The sequence below is a fragment of the Lagopus leucura genome, unplaced genomic scaffold (genome assembly GCF_019238085.1).
Source record: "Lagopus leucura isolate 7727_CA_CO unplaced genomic scaffold, USGS_WTPT01 Super-Scaffold_100038, whole genome shotgun sequence".
Classification (NCBI taxonomy): Eukaryota; Metazoa; Chordata; class Aves; order Galliformes; family Phasianidae; genus Lagopus; species Lagopus leucura.
The window spans coordinates 4,225,175-4,246,695 of record NW_024962287.1 but is presented as its reverse complement, the minus strand read 5'-3'; the positions used below and the strand labels follow the sequence as shown (position 1 = coordinate 4,246,695).

The following is a 21,521-nucleotide window of genomic DNA, read 5'->3' as shown; positions in this document are numbered from 1 at the left end:
CTGAACCTCCTCTGGCACGAGCAGAGGCCATCGCCTCTTGTTCTATCGCTACTACCTGGGAGAATATGTCAACCTCCACCTTGCCACAACCTCCATTCAGGGAGTTGTAGGGGCAGTACGATCTCTCCTGAGCTCCTCTCCTCCAGACTGAACCATCCTAGTTCCCTCAGCTGATCCTTCACAGCTTCATTGCCTCTCTTTAGTTGTGAGATGAGTCGCCGTGGAGTTGGCTTTAAGGCCAGAGAGTAATCCTAGGCTTTCTGTATTGACTAATGAATATTTTACACTGAGAAAATGAGTGGACTCTTTGGACTGCCCCACTTTGTTTGGAAGCGTGTTGCCTCTAGTGGCTGCTCTTTACATCCAATGCACTTTCACTTCAGGTTTCCTAAGAGTTTTGTGGCTGCAAAGAAGCAAGAAGGAATGATCAGCTTTATTCCTTCACCTCTGCAAGCGGTGCATGCCTGGAGACACTTCAGTACCTATGACTGAGATGAAAATATGCAGTGACAGTGCTTGCATACATGTGTGCCCACAATGCTAGTATACAGATCAAATCCATCCAGTGAAAAATGAAGTGACTAACCTTATTTTTTGTCGACTAGTTCCCTGTTTGGTTTTATCCAGTTTTTCCAGTGAAGTGATTGGATTAGAAATTATTTTTATTTTCTTCGCTAGCAGTGAAAAATGTTAATTGTAGCTGAAATGCCTTTTAGTGATCGTGTTCGAATGTCACATTTCCATAAATTCTGTACAGTTTGCTTTCTGCTATTATAGTGCTGCCGTGGAGGAAAAATATTAAAAATCTGTCACTAATGTTTTGAATACTAGACTTGGCACAGACTATGACCTTGCTGGGGAAAGCACAGAGAAAAAAGTCTCTTTTTCCCCAAAGGTTACATGTAAGGCTAAGAGAAAAGGCAACGGATTGCTGCAGATGGTTGGAGAAATCAAAGGAAATAATAAGATAATTTTGGCACAGCAGTACAAACATGCCCCTGATTTGCTACTGCCTGGTTTTGAGCAAGGTAAGCAAATGGAAGGCAGTTTCAACTTTTGTATCCTTGGGCTCCAGTTTAACCTGGAACATAGAATAATTCAGGTTGGAAAAGACCATTGAGATCCCCAAGTCCAACCCCAGCCCACCCCCACCATGCCCATGCCCACGTCCCTCAGTGCCACATCTCCATGCTTCTGGAACACCTCCAGGGATGCTGACCCCACCACCTCCCTGGGCAGCTGTGCCAGAGCATGAATGCTCTTTTGGAGGAGAAGTTTTTCCTAATATCCATGGCACAACGTTGGGCCATTATGAGCATAACACAACCTATGACATTCCTTCTTGTTGGGAAGGGGATGGCAGAAGTTGTTCTGGGAGTAGTTACTCATGGTAGGAGTCCCATGGTGCTTGCTGAAGAGTTGCTTGGGCAGAAGGACTGCATTACCATGGGCATCACTGAGCTCTTCTTGACTCCATTCTAACACTTCTGCCACCCTTTTGTGCTTCCCTTTGGTTCAGTCTTTTTACAGGCATGGGAAACAGGGATGCTTCCAGCTGCGTGGAGTTACTCCTGCAGCACAATGCATGATCTACTGAGAACATGCATTACAGCTGGCAGCCTTGACTAAGATGCATCTCCTCAATTATAAAGGTTAGAAGAAATTCCAAGAAGAGATAGAAATTTGCCATCACTGAGAAGCTTTAAATTAGGACTTGTTTATCTTTCTGAAATATGTTCATCTTAGCCATCAGCTATTAGGTTTGCTGCTGTGAGGGGATATTTTCCTCCCCAAATGGAAGTAGTGGCTTAAATTCTCTTGTGTGTGTTCCTCAGGAGGTCATAATGGCTATAACATTTCTTAATTCATCCTGGAAAGGTGACAGGTATTATGTACTAAACATAAAGTTTGCAGTATCAACTATACCACCATTGCATGTTGTTTACTTTTTTATCTCTCTGTTTTATAATTATAGTGTTTTAGATTTCCTGGAAAGGATGCAGGATTTAATCATGTCATTATGTGTGCTGGATGCTGTGAAAATTCTTTGTTCCAACTCAAGTGGAACACCATTATAATACTCTTATCACCTATTAAAAAAGTAATAAGCTGGGCCAGATTGATCCTAGGCATAATTCTGCTGATGTCAGTGATGTTACATCAGGAAGAACTCTGTCTTGATCTGTTAATATGATGATAAGGGGAAAGAGAAGAGTGGAAACTGACTAGCAAATATCTTGGAAAAGTAAGTTCCACTCTCACTGATTAAGTTCTATTTGTGGAAAGTTTTGGAGATGCACAGCATTGCAAGAGCGTAAAATATTATTATTTGTTGTTACTCTTATCTATTTTTCTTTATTTTCAATGGACTACATATAGTGAGGAATACGGCCAGGATTCCATTCCATTTTTCTTTTGAGATTTTTGGCAGCACACTTCACTTCAGCAGAGCTGACCCTGAACCAGTGGTAGGTGCAGATGGGACCATTATTTTTCACTGCTTCATTTATTTTGATTTAACAAATGACTTCATTTTATTTCTTCCCTCATTCCTCTTTGTTCAGGGACAGTTTAGCCCTTCTGCAGATCTTCAGAGGTGTTCAAAGATAGGAGTAATGTGCAGTGAGTTCTCTGCTCAGTCTTCCAGCCTGCCTTTGTGATCCATTCAGAAGTCTTTAAGGGAAGCTAAAATTAAATGGAAAAATACAGATTGGGATATTTAGTGTATTTGGTAGGATCTAATTTACATGAATTAAGTAGATCAGATTTTGGATGGAGAAGGGATATCATGCTTCTGAACGTGCAGCAACATGTGATCCAGAATGGAAACGTGGTGGGTATAGAACCAAAATAGATGGGGTTCTCAGTTAGGAAAAGGCAGAACTAAAGTTCTAGATTTGGCTCCCCACAGTACAAATAATAAAATAAAATTGTTAGCCACAATTGTCCTAACCATTAGATGAAAGCAACTGAAAGCTTCCCATCTGTTTCTGTGCATCCTGAATTTGTGGCTACACGGTGGGACGTGCTTCCTGAGCATCTCCTCTAGCTAGCAGTGAGGATGCTCCCTAGAGATGTAGGCCCCTTGTTTTGTGAGTCATTTGGGATCCAGGTAGCAAACTTGTATCAGAAATAGTGCAGCCAGCAGGAGCAGGAAAGCGATTGTCCCTCTGTACTCTGCTCTGATGAGACTGCACCTCAATTAATGTGTTCTGATTTGGGCCCCTCACTACAAGATAAACACTGAAGTGCTAGAGTGTATGCAGAGAAGGGCAATGAAACTGTGATGGATCTGGAGCACAAGAGTTAATGGGGAGCAGCCGAGGGCACTGGGATGGGTCAGTCTGGAGCAGAGGAGCTCAGGGGAGACCTCATTGCTCTCTGTAACTCCCTAGTGGGTTATGGGGAGGTGGGGGTTGGCCTCTTCTCCCAAGTAACAGTGGTAGGATGAGAGGTAATGGCCTCAGATTGTGCCAGGGGAGGTTCAGGTGGATATTAGAGAACATTTATTCCCATAGGGAGTGGTGATGCAGTGGCACAGCTGCCCAGGGAGGTGGTGGGGTCACTGTCTCTGGAGGAGTTCAAGAACCATGCAGATGTGGACTGAGGGATGTGGTCAGTGGGCATGGTGGGGTGAGTTGGGGTTGGGGATCTTACAGGTCTTTTGCAATATTTATGAGTCTAGGATTCTAACTTTCTGAACGGGCGTATGATATGAGGACTGTTGCGCCAAAAGTGTGTGATGTGTTGGTACCAGCTCCTGCTGCTGGTAGGAGGGGCAGGAGGGGCAAAATCCTCTTCTGTGGGCTTTCCCAGAGAGTCACACACGCTGAACCCCACCAGAGCCTGTACTGATTAGTAGTGTCTTTTTGGTAGCAGTGTGGATTCAAGGAACTTTGCATAATAAAGAGAATCATTTCTAAAGCCTGCTGGAAGGATAACTATGAAATGATGGAAAAGGAAATAATTAATTAAAAAAGAGAAACATTTGCAGCCAAGCTGCATTTTTTGCTGCTAATCTTGTAGTAGGCCGTTTTGATCTCATACTAAAAGCACAGGAATAAAAAGTGTCACAACAGATATGGAAGGCACATTCTGCAGCCCTGTTTCCTATAGGGCCAAATGTCTTACTGCATATTCATCTATTTACTGCCTTGAATTCATCTCTCGTTCCTTTATTTTCAATATGATAATAGACTTTTCCCTGTGCAGACTCATTGTTACCATGAAATAGAATTTGTCTACACCTGATAAGTTCATACAACGCGTGAGGGCAGAATTCATCAAAACAATTGAACTATGAGTGGTGATATCACTGAGTTGCTTTTTGCCTCCTTTATTCTCATTTTCTTGCATTAGCATAGTTAAACAGGAGCTGCTCTGCCAGAATGTCAACGAGTATCTTACAAAAGCAGTTGCCATAGTGTTATACCTGGATAGGAATTCTTTTTATACCACCGGCGCGATAAGTGGTTATTTATTTGTCCTTAAGCATATTTAATAGCTCTTAATTAGAAGGATGACACAGCGTTAAGGAACATCTTGTCTAGCAGAGCTATCACTCCTATTGTGCTTGATAAAGATTGCACAAAACTTCTTCAGATAACTTATTAAATAAGTAGTTACAGGAAGATAACTCTTTTTTCTTCTCTCTTCCAAGATTCCCCAAACTCCCACTGCAGTTGTTACTTACGCCAGCAACACAACCATCCTCTCCTCTTTGGGAAACCCTCCCACAAGCGAAACTTCTCCCTGATTGCAGGAGGGGGAAGATCTTCCCATTTAATTACATCTGAAAACCAGGAGCAGCAGCTTTGCTCATTCAGCACCGTGGGCTTGGTCAGCACATGCTTTCTTCTCCGTTGGGCTCTTGTCTTTCGTGTGGCTCAGCAGTGGATTTAACGCTGGGCCTCGCCTGGCAGCTCTTTGGAGCAGAACATATTGCAGGAGGCAGGAGCAGTGCCTCAGCTGGGCTTTGCCTTGGGACTCAGCTGATTCTGTTCTATTCTTGACTCCAAGGCTGACTTGGGTGACCTCCAGCTCTTCCTGCCCATTGTCCTCATTTATAAAAGAGGGGATACTTTATCTCATGAAGCGCTGTGGAATCTACAGCCGCGTGGGTTTTCTCTGGTGGCGATGTGTGGGAGGGGAGCGTAGTAACACGAAGGAATGAAAATTTTTCTTTTATCACCTTTAGTCATAGAATATTCCAACTGATGTATTTACATACTCATATTTCTACATAGCTTTATTTGGCTGAATTTGTGTCAGAACATTTTCCATTAAATGTAATTTCCAGTGTCCATTTTTAAATTCTGAAGTCTTTCTGGTCTTGTAGGATGGAGGAAGAAAATATCTGCGTGTGCTATGTGCAGTCTTCCTTGGGTAATTTCTAATTGTTCTAGGTTTACAGAATGTCACGATACAATTACAGCCCCACAAGTCCTCTCTGGATATGTCACGAGAGGAGGAATTTTAATGTGAAATACATTTTCAGAGGTTTTTATATGTCTGCAGAATGCAACATGACAGCTTTGTTCTGTGCTGGAACGTGCCGTGCAAATGCACTGTCTTCATCAGAGGTACTATTTTCGTTTATGTCAGAGTTACTGAGGACAAAAACCTTCCCCTTCCCCTTTCCTCCCTTTCCCCCCTCAAACCTGTATTGTTTTGACATACTGAATATGAGAAATAATGTAATAGCAAAGGAAATGCAGTATTTTTCCCCTATTGGAAGGTCTGTGTTGTATTTACTGTCTCCTTCATTGAAGACCTGTTATGAAGATTGAATGTTAAAAAAATCCTTCTCTGGCAGGTTTGTTCTAAAGCATCTAATTCTTCTTTGAAGGTTTTTATTCCCCTAGAAGTATTGGAAACACTTTTTCTTATCTCCTTAGTTGAATGCAGCAGTATTCCAGCAGTACAAGCCAAGGTAAATCTTATTTCATTGTAAAACTACTACCTTGACATAACCAAAATAATAATAATAAAAAAACCCTCAGGGAAAAAGAGCCAACAACCCTGAAGCCAGAAATTACTGCTTATGCAAGAGTAGTGTTAGTGGTTGTGCCATTCCCTTTTAAATAATTCCTCTCTAATTGGTAACCCAATGTAATGGGTAAGTGAACATATTTCACAGCAGCAGCTGTTGGATGTTCAATGACTGGAAAATACAGTGATGGTTAAGTGTATGGAGTACTCATCCCATCAGTAAGAGTAAGTTAATCATATACAATTCACTGAACAGTAGAGTTGCATTTGCAGAGCAGTGGGCTGCCTTTTAATTGTTGCAGGTCTTTTTCAATATCTTGCAGTATCTTTTGTCTCAGCTGTAGCAGTTTTGGTTGCATCCCTAAAACTGTCAGTCTTCCTTATTTTTGCAAAGGCCTAACAATTCCTCCTTCACAATGCAGCTTAAATTGGACCAGATGCTGCATCAATAGAACAGTCTGCCCATCTCAGAGGCATTAAGCCCAAAATTATTTAGAAAATTGAAGCCTTTAACGTACTCTGGATTAATGTGATTAAGTAGAGCTTGCTTTAATTCATAGCCATCTATTCCTTTATTAATAGCCATTTCATCAACAGGAGCAGCACATATGGGTACAAGATGACTGAAAGTTAAATTGATTGCTGTAAGCCTGTAAGAAAAGCATTTAATGTTTCAATAATAACTGATGTAAGACTTCACTGTGGGGCATTTTAGATAGAATCAGACCAGCTTATAGGCACAGTATTTAACATCCTTTAATTTTTAATATAAATGAAAGTCTTTTTTTTTCTATCCCTTCTTTAAGTCAGCATTTGATATACAAGATCACTGTAGTTACAAAGGAGAGTATCTGATGTGAGTGGTAACAGCTGAGCCAGGGCATAGTGGAGACTAGACTTTTGTCAATCTTAAGGAAAGATAAAGCGGAACAGAGGTTTGTTTTGTGTGGGTAAACATATCCATGCATCCTCCAGTGACATACATTTCTGATCCTACAATCCTTATACATACTGGAAGCTTGTATACCCATAATAAAACAAGTCTGTGGTTCACACACTTACACTCCATTCTTGGGGAAGGTTTGGGTAGTCCTCATTTATTTCCCAATTCAGTAATGGTTATCATAGAATCACAGAATGGTTTGGGTTGGAAGGGACCTTGAAGATCATCCAGTTCCAGCCCCATGCTGTAGGCAGGGACACCTCCTCTAGCCCAGGTTGCTCACAGTCCCATCCAGCTTGGCCTTGAGTGCTTCCATGGAGGGGCATCCACAGCCTCGCTGGGCAGCCTGTTCAGTGTCTCACCACCCTCACAGTAAATAATTTCTTCCCAGTATCTAGTCTAAATTTCTCCTCTTCCTGTTTTTGTGTACTAATTATATATACAAGCACACACATTACTGTTTGGAACCTGGAGCTGGACTTTTTAGTGGGTCCCTTCCAGCTTGGGATATTCTATGATTTTAAGTATCAGAAGAGCAGAGAGAGATTTACAGTTGGTATTTTTAAGAGGCATGAAAGAAGGGAAATCAGTGAGTTGCTCTGAGGAATGAATTGCAGTTTTTGTTTAAGTAATCAGTTTTGGCAAGTTTATAATCCAACCTTAAAGGAATGGGTACTTTTTCAGAAAGTAATAGGAGGCTGTCTCGCAGGAGGGTGAACCGCTAATTAGATTGTCACAATGTTTGTTAACAAATGTCATGGAATGTGTCAGAGCAGGTAGATTAAAGTTGGAGAGTAGTCCAAAATACTACCAATAAGGCTTTGTGGAACAGAGTTTGAGAAACTTGTAATTCAGTAGGAGTTTGGGTGATTAGCTTTTACTACATACCTAATTATTAGATGTTGGAAGTTAGATCAGGTGAGTCAAAACTGCAGTTTGGGCAGAAGGCAGGCAGTGGGATTCTCAGAGGAAGATACGTGGTCCCCATCAAGATGTGGGCACTGCTAGTCATTGAGGTGAAAAGAACTTTCTCTGTTAAGAAACTGCATTGTGATACAGATTGAAATTATGTAATGTATGCTTCTCTCCCTTAGCAAGGCTGGGAAGCTTCTCACAACACAGAGAAAAGCCTCTCCAAGAGTGATGCACGGGAACAGGTTGCCCAAGGAGGCTGTGGATGCCCCATCCCTGCAGGCATTCAAGGCCAGGCTGGATGTGGCTCTGGGCAGCCTGGGCTGCTGGTTGGTGACCTGCACACAGCAGGGGGTTGGAACTGGAGGAGCACTGTGGTCCTTTGCAACCCAGGCCATTCTGTGATTCAGTGATATCCACGACAAAAGAATGTATGTTCCTCACTGTGCCAGACTTTATTAAATTCAAATAGATTTCGCTGTTGTATATACTGTGCAAGAAACACAAATGTGAGGATGGTGATTGATATTATTTGAAGGTATCAGTTTCTTGAGTTTTGTTTTTAAATAGGTATTAATGACTACTTTTCCTTCTCCATTGTTTACTAACTACTTTTGAGCATCCACGTTGGTCATTTCTTTTTGGATGAATTAATATCAAGGAATACCGGTTTCATGTGAATTAAAAACATTTTTGGCCTTTCTTAAATATTCCCATTTAAGTGGGAATTTTAGAAAGGGTAGAAGGGACCTGTAATTTAAAACGCTTGATTTGTGAGTGGTCACATGGAGATAATGGATAGTCAAATACAATGAATGTCCATTCAGTTTAAACAGGAGGTAAATGCTTTCACTGGTTTAACATGAAGTACAACTTTTACATTTATGCAAAAGTGACAAAACTATTTTTTGTAACAGGTAAGTAACTATTAACAGTAAACTGTGTACTGGAGTAAATTTTAATTAATTTACTCAGCGACTGAAATAAAGGTGGCTCTTATTGGTCTATTATGGCATAATTAATCATCAGTAATAATTCATTTTACATGGCTTTGTGAGGTTATGCATTGGCACAGCCATTCATTAAAGTTGGAGTGAGAATTAATAATGTCTACAAGGTTTGCCACAAAAAAAAAAAAAGTGAAATATCTGTAAAGATTTATTAAAGGCTAACAATTGATCTACTTGCCTTTATTTTTCAAACCTGATCTCAGATATGGGTCACACAGCTGTAGAAATATATGAGCTGGCGTTTGATCTGTTTGCAGCGGTTAATGGTCTTTGTGAAACCTCTGACACCACGTAGCATATTTTTCATGGTGTCCTTAAGGAGATGCTTGTCATCACTATCTGGGGTTTTATGCTCCGGGTGAGATCCTAGGAATGAAGAATTTCCATAGTCAGAAATGAGAGACTGTAAAATGTACATGTAGCCTTCAGTGATGACGGCCTCTCCTCGTTGCAGGGCTGCTCATCAGGAAGGCTGGTGACAATAAACGTGCAGCCAAGGAGCAGTTGATTCTTTCCATCACTTTTAGTGGGTGACATGGCTTTTATTCTCTGTTTGTACAGCAGCTTGCATAGTGAGATGGCAGCTACAGTTGGCTCTGTATGATAGAATGACTTGGGCTGGAAGGGACCTGAAAGGTCATCTGTTCCAATCCCCTGCTGTAGGCTGGGTGCCTCCCACCAGAAAAGACTGCTCAGAGCCCCATCCAACCTGCTGCAACCTCAAGCACCCCTAGGGATGGGATATTCAAGTAGTGCTAATGTCCAGGCATTACAATAATGAAATATGGCAACCACATTTTCTTGTTTGACATGAAGTTGGAGTAGCTATCCTGTTTCTTGTGAGTTTCCCACCTAATCCTTTCCCTTCTCTTTGCTTTGTTGCTCTTCTTTACCTGTTCTCTGCCAATTCAGTCTTCTACTTTCAAACTCGTTTGATTATTATTCTCTTAAGTCCTTTAAATAACTTCTTAATCAGCCAGCCAGCCAACTTTTCCACCCTGCTTCCCCCATCTCACATCTATCACCCACCACATCTGTACATGTCTTATTGACCTAATTCTGACCCCTCTGCAATTTTTGATACTTATACCAGGCAAATTTTTAGCTTCCTCCCTCAATGATCCTTCACGAGTATCACTTCAATATGGACAACACTGTAGTGTGTGTTTGAAAGCAAAGTAATGGGATTTCAAAAGCCCTTAGCGAGGAGTGTTTTGCTTCACCAAAGCACTGGAAAGGAAATAACAAAATACATTTCTCCTGCTTTCAGATGAAGATTTTTTGTTCTTGTTCCCTTTTTTTCAGTTCCTCCGTCTTGTCTGATTTCGTTTTGAAGATGCCTTGTTTGCCTCTGTTCCCAGACATCAGCCTTTTAACAGTTCTCTGTACCAGGTCCAACATAATCACATGGATTTTTGTAATTATCGACCTCTCAGTAATGAACATCACCTGCACCTAATGTCTGCTTGCTCAGTTCTTCCCAGCATTCTCATAGCTGTAGTTCAGATGAGTGAGTTGTCAATGCTTCGTCCTTCAGCTCCATTACACAGGTTGATTCCGACAAAGAGTTCAGCAGAAAACAGGTTGCTTGGCCACTTTTTCAATATTCTAGAACTCTACTGTTAGTTTTCATGGGCCTAAAAGCATTTAATTGCAATCTCTGATAGCTATAAAATAATCTCAAATGTTCATCCTGGTACTCTTTTCTCTGGAACCTCGTGGGTGTCTCTCTGTCATCATCACAACCTCTGCTCTGTTGCTCTCTTTGCGGTTTGCTGTCTATGAGAAGCATCAGGTGAAACCATCTTCTGCTTTTTCCATGTTTATTTTGGGAAATAATGATCCTAACCATCTTTGTGTACAGCATACAGCTGTCAGATTAGCTTAATAATAATTAGATATAAAGAGAAGGTTTCAGAGTACAGATAACAGCAATATTGTCTCATTTTTTTCTTTCTTTTTATTTATTTATTTATTTTTTTATTTCTCTCACCTTCCCCCTCAAGTACTAAGTATCTAATTTGTAGATGTGAGCAGTTTTCTTCCAAGAGCTGTGTTGTTCCAATTCACAAAGAGTGAGAATTGGCATATTTCAGAAATCTAAGCTTGTATTCAGAGAATCCTCGGAGTGTGAAACTCTAACTGAAATCACTCAAAAGAGAAAAGGATCAAACTGCCATTTTGATGATCCTAGTGGAGAAGAAGAGATGTTAGCATATCTTACTTGTTTCTTCTTTTATAATCTTTCAGATTATTCAGCGTTTTCCAAATCCTTACACCAAAATTGCTGTAATAGTTGTCCCTAGGCATTCTATTTACCTCCATGTATTCCTTTTGATATTTGTTCTCAGTTCACATTTCAGTTATTCTTTTCCTTCCATTCTGCCCATTTATTTAAGGAAATTCTGAGTGTTGCATAACTTTGGTACAGAGCCTTCCCAGCTAAAAGCTGTAATTCTTTCTTTTTTTGGAAAAGAAAAAATAAATCAATCTTATTTTCTGCTAAATTGACATGAGAAAAAGTTTTCCCATTATAGATTGAAGTTAGGTCCCAGTACAGAGTGCAGGCATTTCATTTAGACGTATCTTTTTCTCTTGTCCATTTCTCTTTTTGGCCTACAGCAGAGCCTGGAACTACTTCTGTTGTGTTGTGTTTATTTTGTGAAACAAAATGGACCTATCTGTTGGTAGTCCCTTGAATCTTTTAGGGATTTGTATTAACTTTGGAGTAGTGAATAAATCACGACTCCCTAAGGAAAATTTCAATGTCTCAACAGTCTTGCCTGGTTTTGCAGTCATCTTCTAGTTCTACAGGACTTTAGTTCTACATTCTCTTTGGTGAGAGAAGGGCATAACGCAGGTCCTGGGGAGACTGTCTGACTTTGCAAGGAAATACTGAGGAAATGTATTTGTAATCAGACAGGATTCAATCATTACCTATAACTCCATTTCTCAAATTGCCACAGGACCTGTAGAAGACTGCTGCCTTCTGGAGCAGCAGCTGAAGTCACAGAGTCATAGAATTGCTCAGGTTGGAAAAGACCCTAAAGATCGTCATTCCAACCACAACTTAACCATACTGCCCTAAATCTAACAACCCTCTGCTACATCATGTCCATGAGCACCACATCCAAATGATTTTTGAACACATCCAGGGATGGTGACAAGTGCGAGTGATTTGTTCTGAGTCAGCTCCAATAAACTAGATGCATTTGTGGCATTGCTGCATTAGTGGAGATAGATAGTTGTCATTTCATGTAGTCAAAGATACCATCCTTTTTATTGGACTTGTTAGAAAAGCTATATTCTAGAAATGGAAGATACTGTAGTGAAATTGTTGCCATATGAATTTCTTACCTGCAGTCAAAATTATATCATTTATATTCCATGCATCTTGACAGAACTGATTTTGTTGTTGTTATCTAAGCATGGTGATATTGTCTCCCTATGACCCACATGGCATATTTATACAAGGCAGGTCTCTGTGTTTGGGTTTTCGATGAACACAAAAGCTCATGGCAGAGCTCATTGTATTCGAATAAATTATGTTGCACATTTGGAGAATTAATTATGAAGAACACAATGTAATAGTGGTTTACGCTCTGCAAAATGGGGATAATGGAATCCAGATTTAGAAAGCACTTTGAAGTCCTTAGGACAAGAGCATAGTGCAACTGTGACACTGTGTTAATCTTTTATCCTCAAAGTTTTTCATGCCCATGGATAATAGGATATATTTCCTGGGAAGGTCTTTATTCATTGAGTTTATCTTTTATGATAAAAAAAGCCAACATCATTTCATTAATTGAATCCTTCAAAGGAGCTCTGCAATGGAGCAGTCTTCTGGGCTACTGAATTCATAACTGTGTGAGAGAAAAAAATCCATGATACTAGACGTAGGCTAAAGCTGTGTGGAATGTAATGCAGTAGGGTAATGAATCTTGTACTTTAATCAGTGGCCGACATTTGAGTTGCAGTTCAGATCAGGTCAAATCCACATAGCAAAGGGCAGTGGGTATAGGTTGGATGCCCCAAAGTCTTACACTGCTGTGTTCTGTCTCCTGTTCTCTTCTGTTTCCATGCATTCCCATACGATTTTTTCTGTTGTTGATCTCTATACATAATACTGTATATATCAATCAGTGTGTATCACTGCAGCGATGAACATAAATTCACCTTATCCAATAGAGAACTAAGCTGAGCAGTTTGAGATTGGATTCTCCCCAAACACAGAATCTAGCACTGTGGTCATTAAATCTTTCCTACAGCATGATCAATTTTAATCGAAGGAGAACCTTTATGTTTGTGATGAGCTTCCAGTGACAAGGTTATAATTTTTTATTGGAAATAAATAAAACTTTCTAGTGATATTACTCTACTGACAGCAGGTTCGGCACAAGCCTTGGACATACCTCCTCCTAGAGAGATTCTTTATTGAAAAGTAAAAATCTTTCTTTCCCTTTTTGGGGTTCTGCTCTGTATTACTGTTTTATGCAGTACAGAGAAAAAAACACACCTGTAATGCAATGACTTTGAGAAATGTCAAAGTAGAGGGTGATAAAATCAAAGAAAATCTTGACATTATCTTCCACGTAGAACAAATGGGGAAAGCATAAAAAATCCATTGTATAAGGATCATCTACACAAAAGATAGAGTGTTCACATATAGTTAAATCAAAACTGTATGTTGTGCTGCTACTTTGCTGTTAGGAAGTTCTAGGAACATGTAGCAGATTTTCTTATGCATTCTTTGAGGAGATAGAAATAGAGGTATTTGAGTTGGTTGGACTCTCTGGAGGTCCCTTCCAACCCCTACAATTCTGTGATTCTGTGATTCTGTGAATGAAAAATGATGGGCTCTGTATTTTGTTGCAGTCTCCCACAGCTTGTAGTATAGTCCAGGAAAGAAAATTGAATGATTTCTGCTTCTTTATGTTATTGAGTGTTTCAGTCTCAGCCATGTGACGCGTTTCCCACCTAAACTTTGAAGAAGTTCAGTATCATTTTTCAAAAGCACCTGTCTGCTGAGCAGTTTGTTCATTGTGCCATCCATCCCGTGTTCATTTGACCAGATTTTTGACCTTAATTTATTTCTTATCACTGTCCAAATCGACTTTCTTTATATATATATATATATAAACATCTCTGGAGATGTTCAAGACCTGCCTGGATGCCGACCTGTGCGACCTGCTGTAGGGAACCTGCTTTGGCAGGGGGTTGGACTCGATGAGCTCTGGAGGTCCCTTCCAGCCTCTACAATTCTGTGATTCTGTGATATATATATTGCAGTCTTTCAGTATTTGAAAGTCTCTGAAAATACCTTTTTTATTTCCATGTCCTGAGCGAAGTTTGAAGCTTTTGTAACACCAATGGTTATTCTGGCATGCCATTTCTACAGAAATGTACATGCAGACCAGCTATGCCTTAACACTGGGCTCCACAGCAGTGTAAGATGTTGTCAATAACATGAGATTGCTGTTAGTTGTGTGGCTGTATTTCTGTAATTCCTATTACTTCTTCATATTTAATCTTTCATTTTATAAAGTAACATTCTAATTAACGTGTCCTACCCTAAAGTCATTGTTCCTCACTCTAAGGCAGGCACAACCATTTGTTTTGTTTTATATCCACCCACTGGAGCTTTTAGATTAGGTTAGATGGGAGAAGCCTGGCATTGCATTTTCCATAGTGCCAAGTATAACTGGTTTGTCAGTAAACATAATTTATTGAGATGTAAAGGCTCTGTCCATCTGATGTGTTTAAATTTAGGGTTGAATTCGGGCTTTAAAAGAAGAACTTTGTAAAAGTAGCAACATGGTGCTTTTCTGCATCCAGCACTTCAGCTGAAAGTTATTAACTTACCTATGTAAAGATCATATAGAAACTGTAGTTAGGTTATAGTCTAACTCATTGGCGACGATGAAAAGAAAATACAGAAGTTCCAACTCTGTGCAGATAGCAGTGTTTGGAATAGAAAGGCTTTATTAAAGTTAAGTGAACAAAGGAAAAAGAGAGGCAATTCACTCATATATTCACAGCATTTAAGGCTTGTAAGGGCTTACTGCATTATTTAATTTGATATCTTTTATATCACAGGTCATTACATTTCATCCAGTTACTATTTTATTATGCCTTATATCTTTTTCCTTTAACAGGTATTTGTCAGAAGTGTCTCTTCCAAAAGGAGAGCTGATTGAATTTGAGAGTACCAGAAGGGGAATCAACCAGTTTCCTTAGTTTATAGGACACAGGTTTATAGGAGCACTGAATGGTCAAACGGTGCAATTGAACACTGTGGTGTTTTGTAGAAGATAACCTTCTCCAGTACGAAAAATGTGCCTGCCTTTCCATTTGAGTTTGCCTGGTTTCAGTTCCTACCGCTGGCTCTTGGTATGCTTTTTCATTGCTTGTTCAAAGACCCTCAATCATTCTCTATATCCTCTAATTGAAAACCTTTGGATTTTCTTTTTGAAAGCTAAACATAACATGTCTTCTGGGATTGTCTCTGAAACTATTTGTGAGGAGCTACTTACTGTCAGGATTCATCTCACCAGTCCTGTTCACACCAACCTCATATTTTTTATTCAACCCTTTTCTTTTTTTTTAATGGCAAAAGGATTTCTTCTTTACTTGTTCCTCTGCTTCCACTCTTGCACTTTCCTCAAAGATTGTTCCTTATTTTCAGATTGTGCCACTTGTTCCCTTTGGTAAGATTTTACATATGACTGGTTTTGATTTTTGATTGCATGCACCCTTAGAAAGTGTTCGCTTTCTAAGACCCTCCTGTCAGCTTCCTCATCTGAGTTACCCAGAAATTTTGTAAGTCGAGACTTTTTATTTCTTTACTGATAGCAACAAGCAACAAGCTTTGTACCAGTCCCTGGAATGTGCTGATAAAAGTGCTGCCATTCAATGCACGTTCCGTTCAGACAATTTTTTTAGAACTGTCATTTAGACAATTCTTAATCCATTTAACACGTGCAGTATTGATATTGTATAGTGCTAATTTTTTAATCAGACTGTCATGAAGTAATAAGTCAAATGCATTAATAAAGTCTAAGTCTATTACACCCATGCTATTACATTCTACATTTATTACAACTAGACTTGTAATTTCATCAGAGAATGAAATCAAGTTTGGCTGACAAGACCTACATTCCATACAACCATATTGAATGGCATTAATTATATGCCTATCTTCAACAATTTTTCTTCAGCTGAATGTCTTGTGAGATGCTCTGTTGTGTTGTACAGTATCCCCAAGGCAAGGCAACTCATCGAGTTCACTGATCTCTGCTGTGAAACACCAGTCCAACCAGAGATATCCCATATCACACATCACAACCAATACATTGCCCTATGACCCAGACATTTTTCCTACTACAAATAGCAAAAAAGCTTATCACTGGCACCTACAAGAAAGTGCTTGAATATTTTTTGATGCTGAGATTCCTTTTGAAAGAAATCAAATCAGAATATTCTCTCCTGGAGCACATTTAATGCATTCCAACTGTGAATAGCATTCAGCCCACTTGCCCAGACCAAAGTGAGTCTATTCTGCTAATCCCTCCCAAAGTGCTGGCAGTGGGAGCCTTCAGCCTAACAAAGACATATCCTGTGTGTACAGTGAACAAGATGGCAAAGTTTTGTTGTCTCCTTTTATCCTATAGGCGATATATACGTGTGTGCATGTGTTTGTGTGTGCACATATTCCTGTATTTTCCTTTTACGGATTCTTCAGTTGAAAGTACAGTTGAAGGAAGAAGGGCCCCCAAGGTGCTGGAACCCTGGCACAGAGAGCAGAGATCTGTAGGGTCTCCCCCTTGTGGATCTTCCGCAGCCCCTGGCGTGGTGCTGGACATCCAGCTCTACATGACCTTCCTGGGGCAGGGGGGACCAGAGGGACCCTGGGGTGCTTCCAGCTCCAACCACTCCCTGATTGTCTGAAGAGATAATGGGGAGGCACACATACAGAATCACAGAGTCATTAAGGTTGGAAAAGACCTCTACTATCACCCAGCCCAACCCCAGCCCAAACATCCAACACCCAACACCCAGCCCAACCTTGCCCGCATCTCCACTGCTTTGGAACACCTCCCTGGGCAGCCTGTCGCAGTGCATCACCACTCTTTTAGAAAAGAAATTTTCCCTAGCATTTTCTTTTTAAATTTTCGTTTACTTTGACATTCACCTGTCCTCTACTAAAACCAATAAGCAGACTTTCAGAAAATTCTCCTTTGCTATGTGCACCACGCTGTAGCTGCAGTACATGGCTGCCTTCTCTGGGCACGCTGTTTTTTCAGGCAGAAGTTCGTAGTATTTAAGCAAAATTTTATTTAGATTAACAACTGCAGAATTGGCCCACGGTGATAAACTGATTTCTTTCTCTGTAAGGTTGACATATATTTTAGTACAGCTGTATAAAACAGCGTGGATCACACTGAGAAGGTAAAGCATTGTATTTTGCAAATCAGAAACTCACAGAGGATAATGAGCCAGACATAACCTCCTGTTTCAGAGCTGACAAAGTCTGTAGAGAACTGGGAAACATAAAGAAGGTAAAAACAAAAAAACAGTTAGCCAAATGTTAGTGCCATTTAATATTTCACAGCTATCTTCCAAACAATATGAAACTCCCCCCAGAAAACTGAAAAGTGGTCAGGAAAGAGGGAGTTGCAGGAGGTGACTTTTTATCTACAAAAATTCTGTGTTAGGCAGGAAGTCAAATAATATTGCCATTATGGGCTCTTCTGCCCTCTGAAAGTCTATCAGAATGTTATTATTGCCATTCTTTTCACGCTCATTATTTGGAAGGTTAAAAAAAAAAAAAAAAGTAAAAAAGTTAAAAGGATCCCCAGAGTGGTTTCTCAGTGTGTTCTTGACTAACCTTTGTTTGCTTGCTTAACACATCGCTATCTGAAAGAGAAGCTGGAAATGTAATGAATGATATCTACAACATAATAAAAATTCCCAGGCTGGTTTGAAGAAGCAGATGCTCGAAAGACCTATTACTTTTTCATATAATACTTTACATATTCACTAGGGCCTTGGCTTTAGCTAGCACAAATTGTTTTAGCTCCAAAATCAATAAGCTCTGAAATATGCATTGGCTGAAAATCTGCTGCCTGTTCCTTTCAGTTACATTTAGACATTTGTGTCAGAAAGTATATGAGACTTACGAAAAGTTTATTGCACAAAGAAGGGGAAACTATAAGGAGATGCTGTGAGATCATCTCTTATCTTTGGTGCTCGAGCTACACACATGATGCCTTACTGTATAGAATTGTAAAATCATGGCATGGCTTGAGTTGGAAGGGACCTCAAAGATCATCCAGTTCCACCCCCCAGCTGTGGGCAGGGTTGCAGTAGATCAGGCTGCTCACAGCCCCATCCGACCTGGCCCTGAGCACCTCCAGCAGAGGGGCATAATGGATGTAGGAGATGGAGAGGCTGGGCTGGCCGTATGCCTACCAGTGGCACACATGCCTTTGTTTCAGCAGGCAAAGAGAAGCAAGTCAGAAATGGGGCAGGAGGGAATAGCTTTGGCATTGCGTGGATTTCATAACCCAGTTCACCAAGGGCTGAAGTATCAGGAGAAGAAGCCCACGTGCCATGTGGGTGCTGGCAGGTGAGGAGCCCTTTGAAGTTGTTCCACTTTGCAGGAAATAATGAACTGCTTACAGCATGCAGCAAGTTAAAAAGAATGAGCTCAGTTCTCTAATCCGTTGGCTTGGGCACTCACCTGGGAGATGATTAAGAAGGTGAAAATCTAAACACTATTAGGGAGAAAAAAAAATTGAAAAGAAGCACTGATGTGTCACTCAGATGTCTTTTTTTTAATATTTTTTTTTTATTTTCATTGCTCTTTACAGGGAGGTTTTTGCCAGAGCTCGAATCCCCACTGAAAGAGCTCACTGTAGCTAATCCTCTGAGAGCAGCTATGTTTTCTAAGTGGGAAATAGATACAGGATAAACAGACAGTCTGCTGTTGGCACACAGCCCTACCTGCCACGGTGTAATAAAGTCTTATCGGCTGCAGCGAGGTTCTGCTATGGCTAAGCTCCTTGCAGAGCTGAAGGAGAACTGAGCACCATGGCTAGAAATCCAATACTGGCACCTACAAATAAAGGATTTCCATTTGCACATTGAACAGTAAATTGAATTATACTTAGTGATTCAATAAATCATACGCTTCAAAGTTGTGGCTCTCTTGGGAGGAGGCTCCTGGAACTTTTGGAACTTGAAGTGAAGCGCGCTTTCGCTGTGGAATATTAAAAACCAGATAATTAAAGCCAATAGGTGATCTGAGGACACTATGACTCTCTGACTTAATATAAATGGACGTTTTGTGATAAATTCTGAAAGAGGTACGAAGTTGAAGAGCTGAATATCACTGAAAGAACACCATCCATCACTGAGCAGATTAAATTGTTTCAGTTGTTCTATGTTAGCTGGTTTAAACCTCTCCTTAGAGGATGTGCAGCTTTTTTCTTTGATTACTGCCTCTCCATTTTAAGAAATCTTACCAAATAAAGATTTGGTTAGAAATGTTTCGATATGGGTGGGTTTTCTTACAGTGCAAAGGAGTGGTTGGCTGTTGCGATGCCTGCTCTGTTCTTTTCCCTGTTGTGTACTTAGCATATAAATCCAAGATAAATGCAATTATTCTGTTTTTGCAGTCAGAATTCACAGAATGATAGAACTGCTGACCTTACAGGTCATCTAATCAAACTCCCCTGCAAGGAACAGGGGAATTTAAGCTTAATGCCAAAAACTAAGAAGGCAAACAGAGTTTTGGTTTCCTCTTGTCACTTTGGCTTTAGCTGAGTCACATCCGGCACGATGAGCTGAGCTTTGGCGTGCTGCTCAGGTTAACCTTGGGCCTCTGTTGAATCCTTATGAAGCACACAGTACCTGCAGAGTGATTGCACCTTCTTTCTGTCCAGTGCTGTTTTCTCTTTGTGCTTCTCCTAGGGAAGCTTGTGCTCAATCAGTGCCGCACGAAGCCTTTTACCTCTGTTTGCTCTTGTGCACCCAGTTGATCGGAAGAGTTTCCATGGAAATTGGTGGGAGCTGGGGGTGCTCACCACAAATGATTTGAGATTGTTCATAGCAGAAATAGCCACGCCATATTCAGAAGGAAAACCCAATAGGTTGTGGAGAGGCTTTGAGGATAATTAAAGGTGAATCTGATAAGACTGGCCATCATTATCTCCTGGCTTTCTCTGTGAGGATAAATATTGATTTTAAAGATGCTCTGGGTTCTACCAGTCTGTTAGCCACACATCTAAGGGATTTTTTTCCATGAGGTCAGGCTATAGCATTCTTAGGGTAATGCTGTTATTTCCCTATTCAGAGGAAAAGAAGCAAACTGATTCTTTGAACTTCTGGATTAGTCAGAGCAGACAGTGTTGACAAGATATAATTGCTGCTTCAATTGAGAGGAAAGGTAATGCCTCTGTTGTTTTGAAGTTCTTGAAGAAACGCTCATGTGATCTGAAGCTACTTGTCTCAGACAAGCAATTTGCTCCTGAGTGACAAGAACTTTCTCATGGTTCACATTGGCTTAAAAAAATAATGAAGTCGGAAGCTGCTCCTGAATCTTCTTAGTTACATGAGGTGGGCTTGCAAAATCTGGATGCATCGTTGTCCATTTGCTCTCCTTTATCTCAAGCAACAATAAAAAGCCCAAGCTGGTCTTCAGCTAAGGAAAAAAAAAAAGAAACACTATTATTTTCCCTGATAATCCATGTTAAAACATGGAATTTAGAATAAATTCCTTCCCTGACCTAAGCTGGCCGTCAATTTGCACCATTCTACAAGAAGACCATTTCACTTTACTATCAAGCCAACTACCTGTGACTTTCATTTTTATCCTACTAAATGTAGGATCCCTTTCAGTTACCTGCCCTCAAAATTTGCCTTCAGATATTGGATTGCTTCAATTGTTGATTTCAGTAGGCACAGTGCATGTGGAAGAGGAATGGGGCCATCGTTTGCCTGGACAGTATCCTGGTGGTCAGGATGACATGGCTTTAGCTACAGGTTACATATAACTTGTACTTTTTTGCCTTTTAATTGCAGGGAGCTTATCTTTGCTGTATTGTCAAGCACACTGGACAGGAACCAAATTGATTTTATCAAAATTTTCATTACAGGTATCCCAGATATGTCCCCTTTTACTTCTCTGTGTTCTAGACTAAATTTAATCCTACTCTTTTAAATCCCCTTTAATAGCTAGCCCACCTGCCTGTGTGCCTCATTTAAGTTTTCTTCTTTTCATGTGCCCCAATTAACTGATGTAATGCTGTCTTACCCTTCCTTCTTACACCTCTTTCGTATGTCCTACATCCTTTGTATTTCCTTCCACTACTGTTTGGGTTTTTTTTTCCTTCAAATTTCCCTTAGTACCAGATTGGTATTTTCACTGAACATTCCCCAGTAACTTATAGACTGATTTTTCTTGTTTGGTGGCAGCTAATTCAGAACCCCCCAATGGGCCAGACTCACCTGGTTGTTGCACTGCATGAAATTCCAGATGATTCTGTTGAAGTCAGCTGAGTAAAGGTGAAATTTATGCTGGTGAGAATGACAGGAAAACCTGGCGTAGTTTGAACAAGTAGCCTATTTTAGAATCATAGAATCATAGAATCACCAAGGTTGGA

At 40.3% G+C, this 21,521-nt stretch overlaps 1 protein-coding gene across 5 annotated transcripts in view; it reads left to right on the top strand.

Moving 5' to 3' along the window:
• The window catches only part of MSRA (methionine sulfoxide reductase A), a 264,531-nt gene that overhangs the window by 131,668 nt on the left and 111,342 nt on the right, over positions 1 to 21,521 (top strand). For 2 of the 5 annotated variants that reach the window (XM_042883492.1, XM_042883495.1), the window contains exon 5: positions 20,941 to 21,014. The exons of the other annotated variants lie outside the window; for them this stretch is intronic. In XM_042883492.1, coding sequence (XP_042739426.1) covers positions 20,941 to 21,014 — 74 coding nt within the window. The remainder of the gene's footprint in view (positions 1 to 20,940; positions 21,015 to 21,521) is intronic. 5 annotated transcript variants of the gene reach the window in all.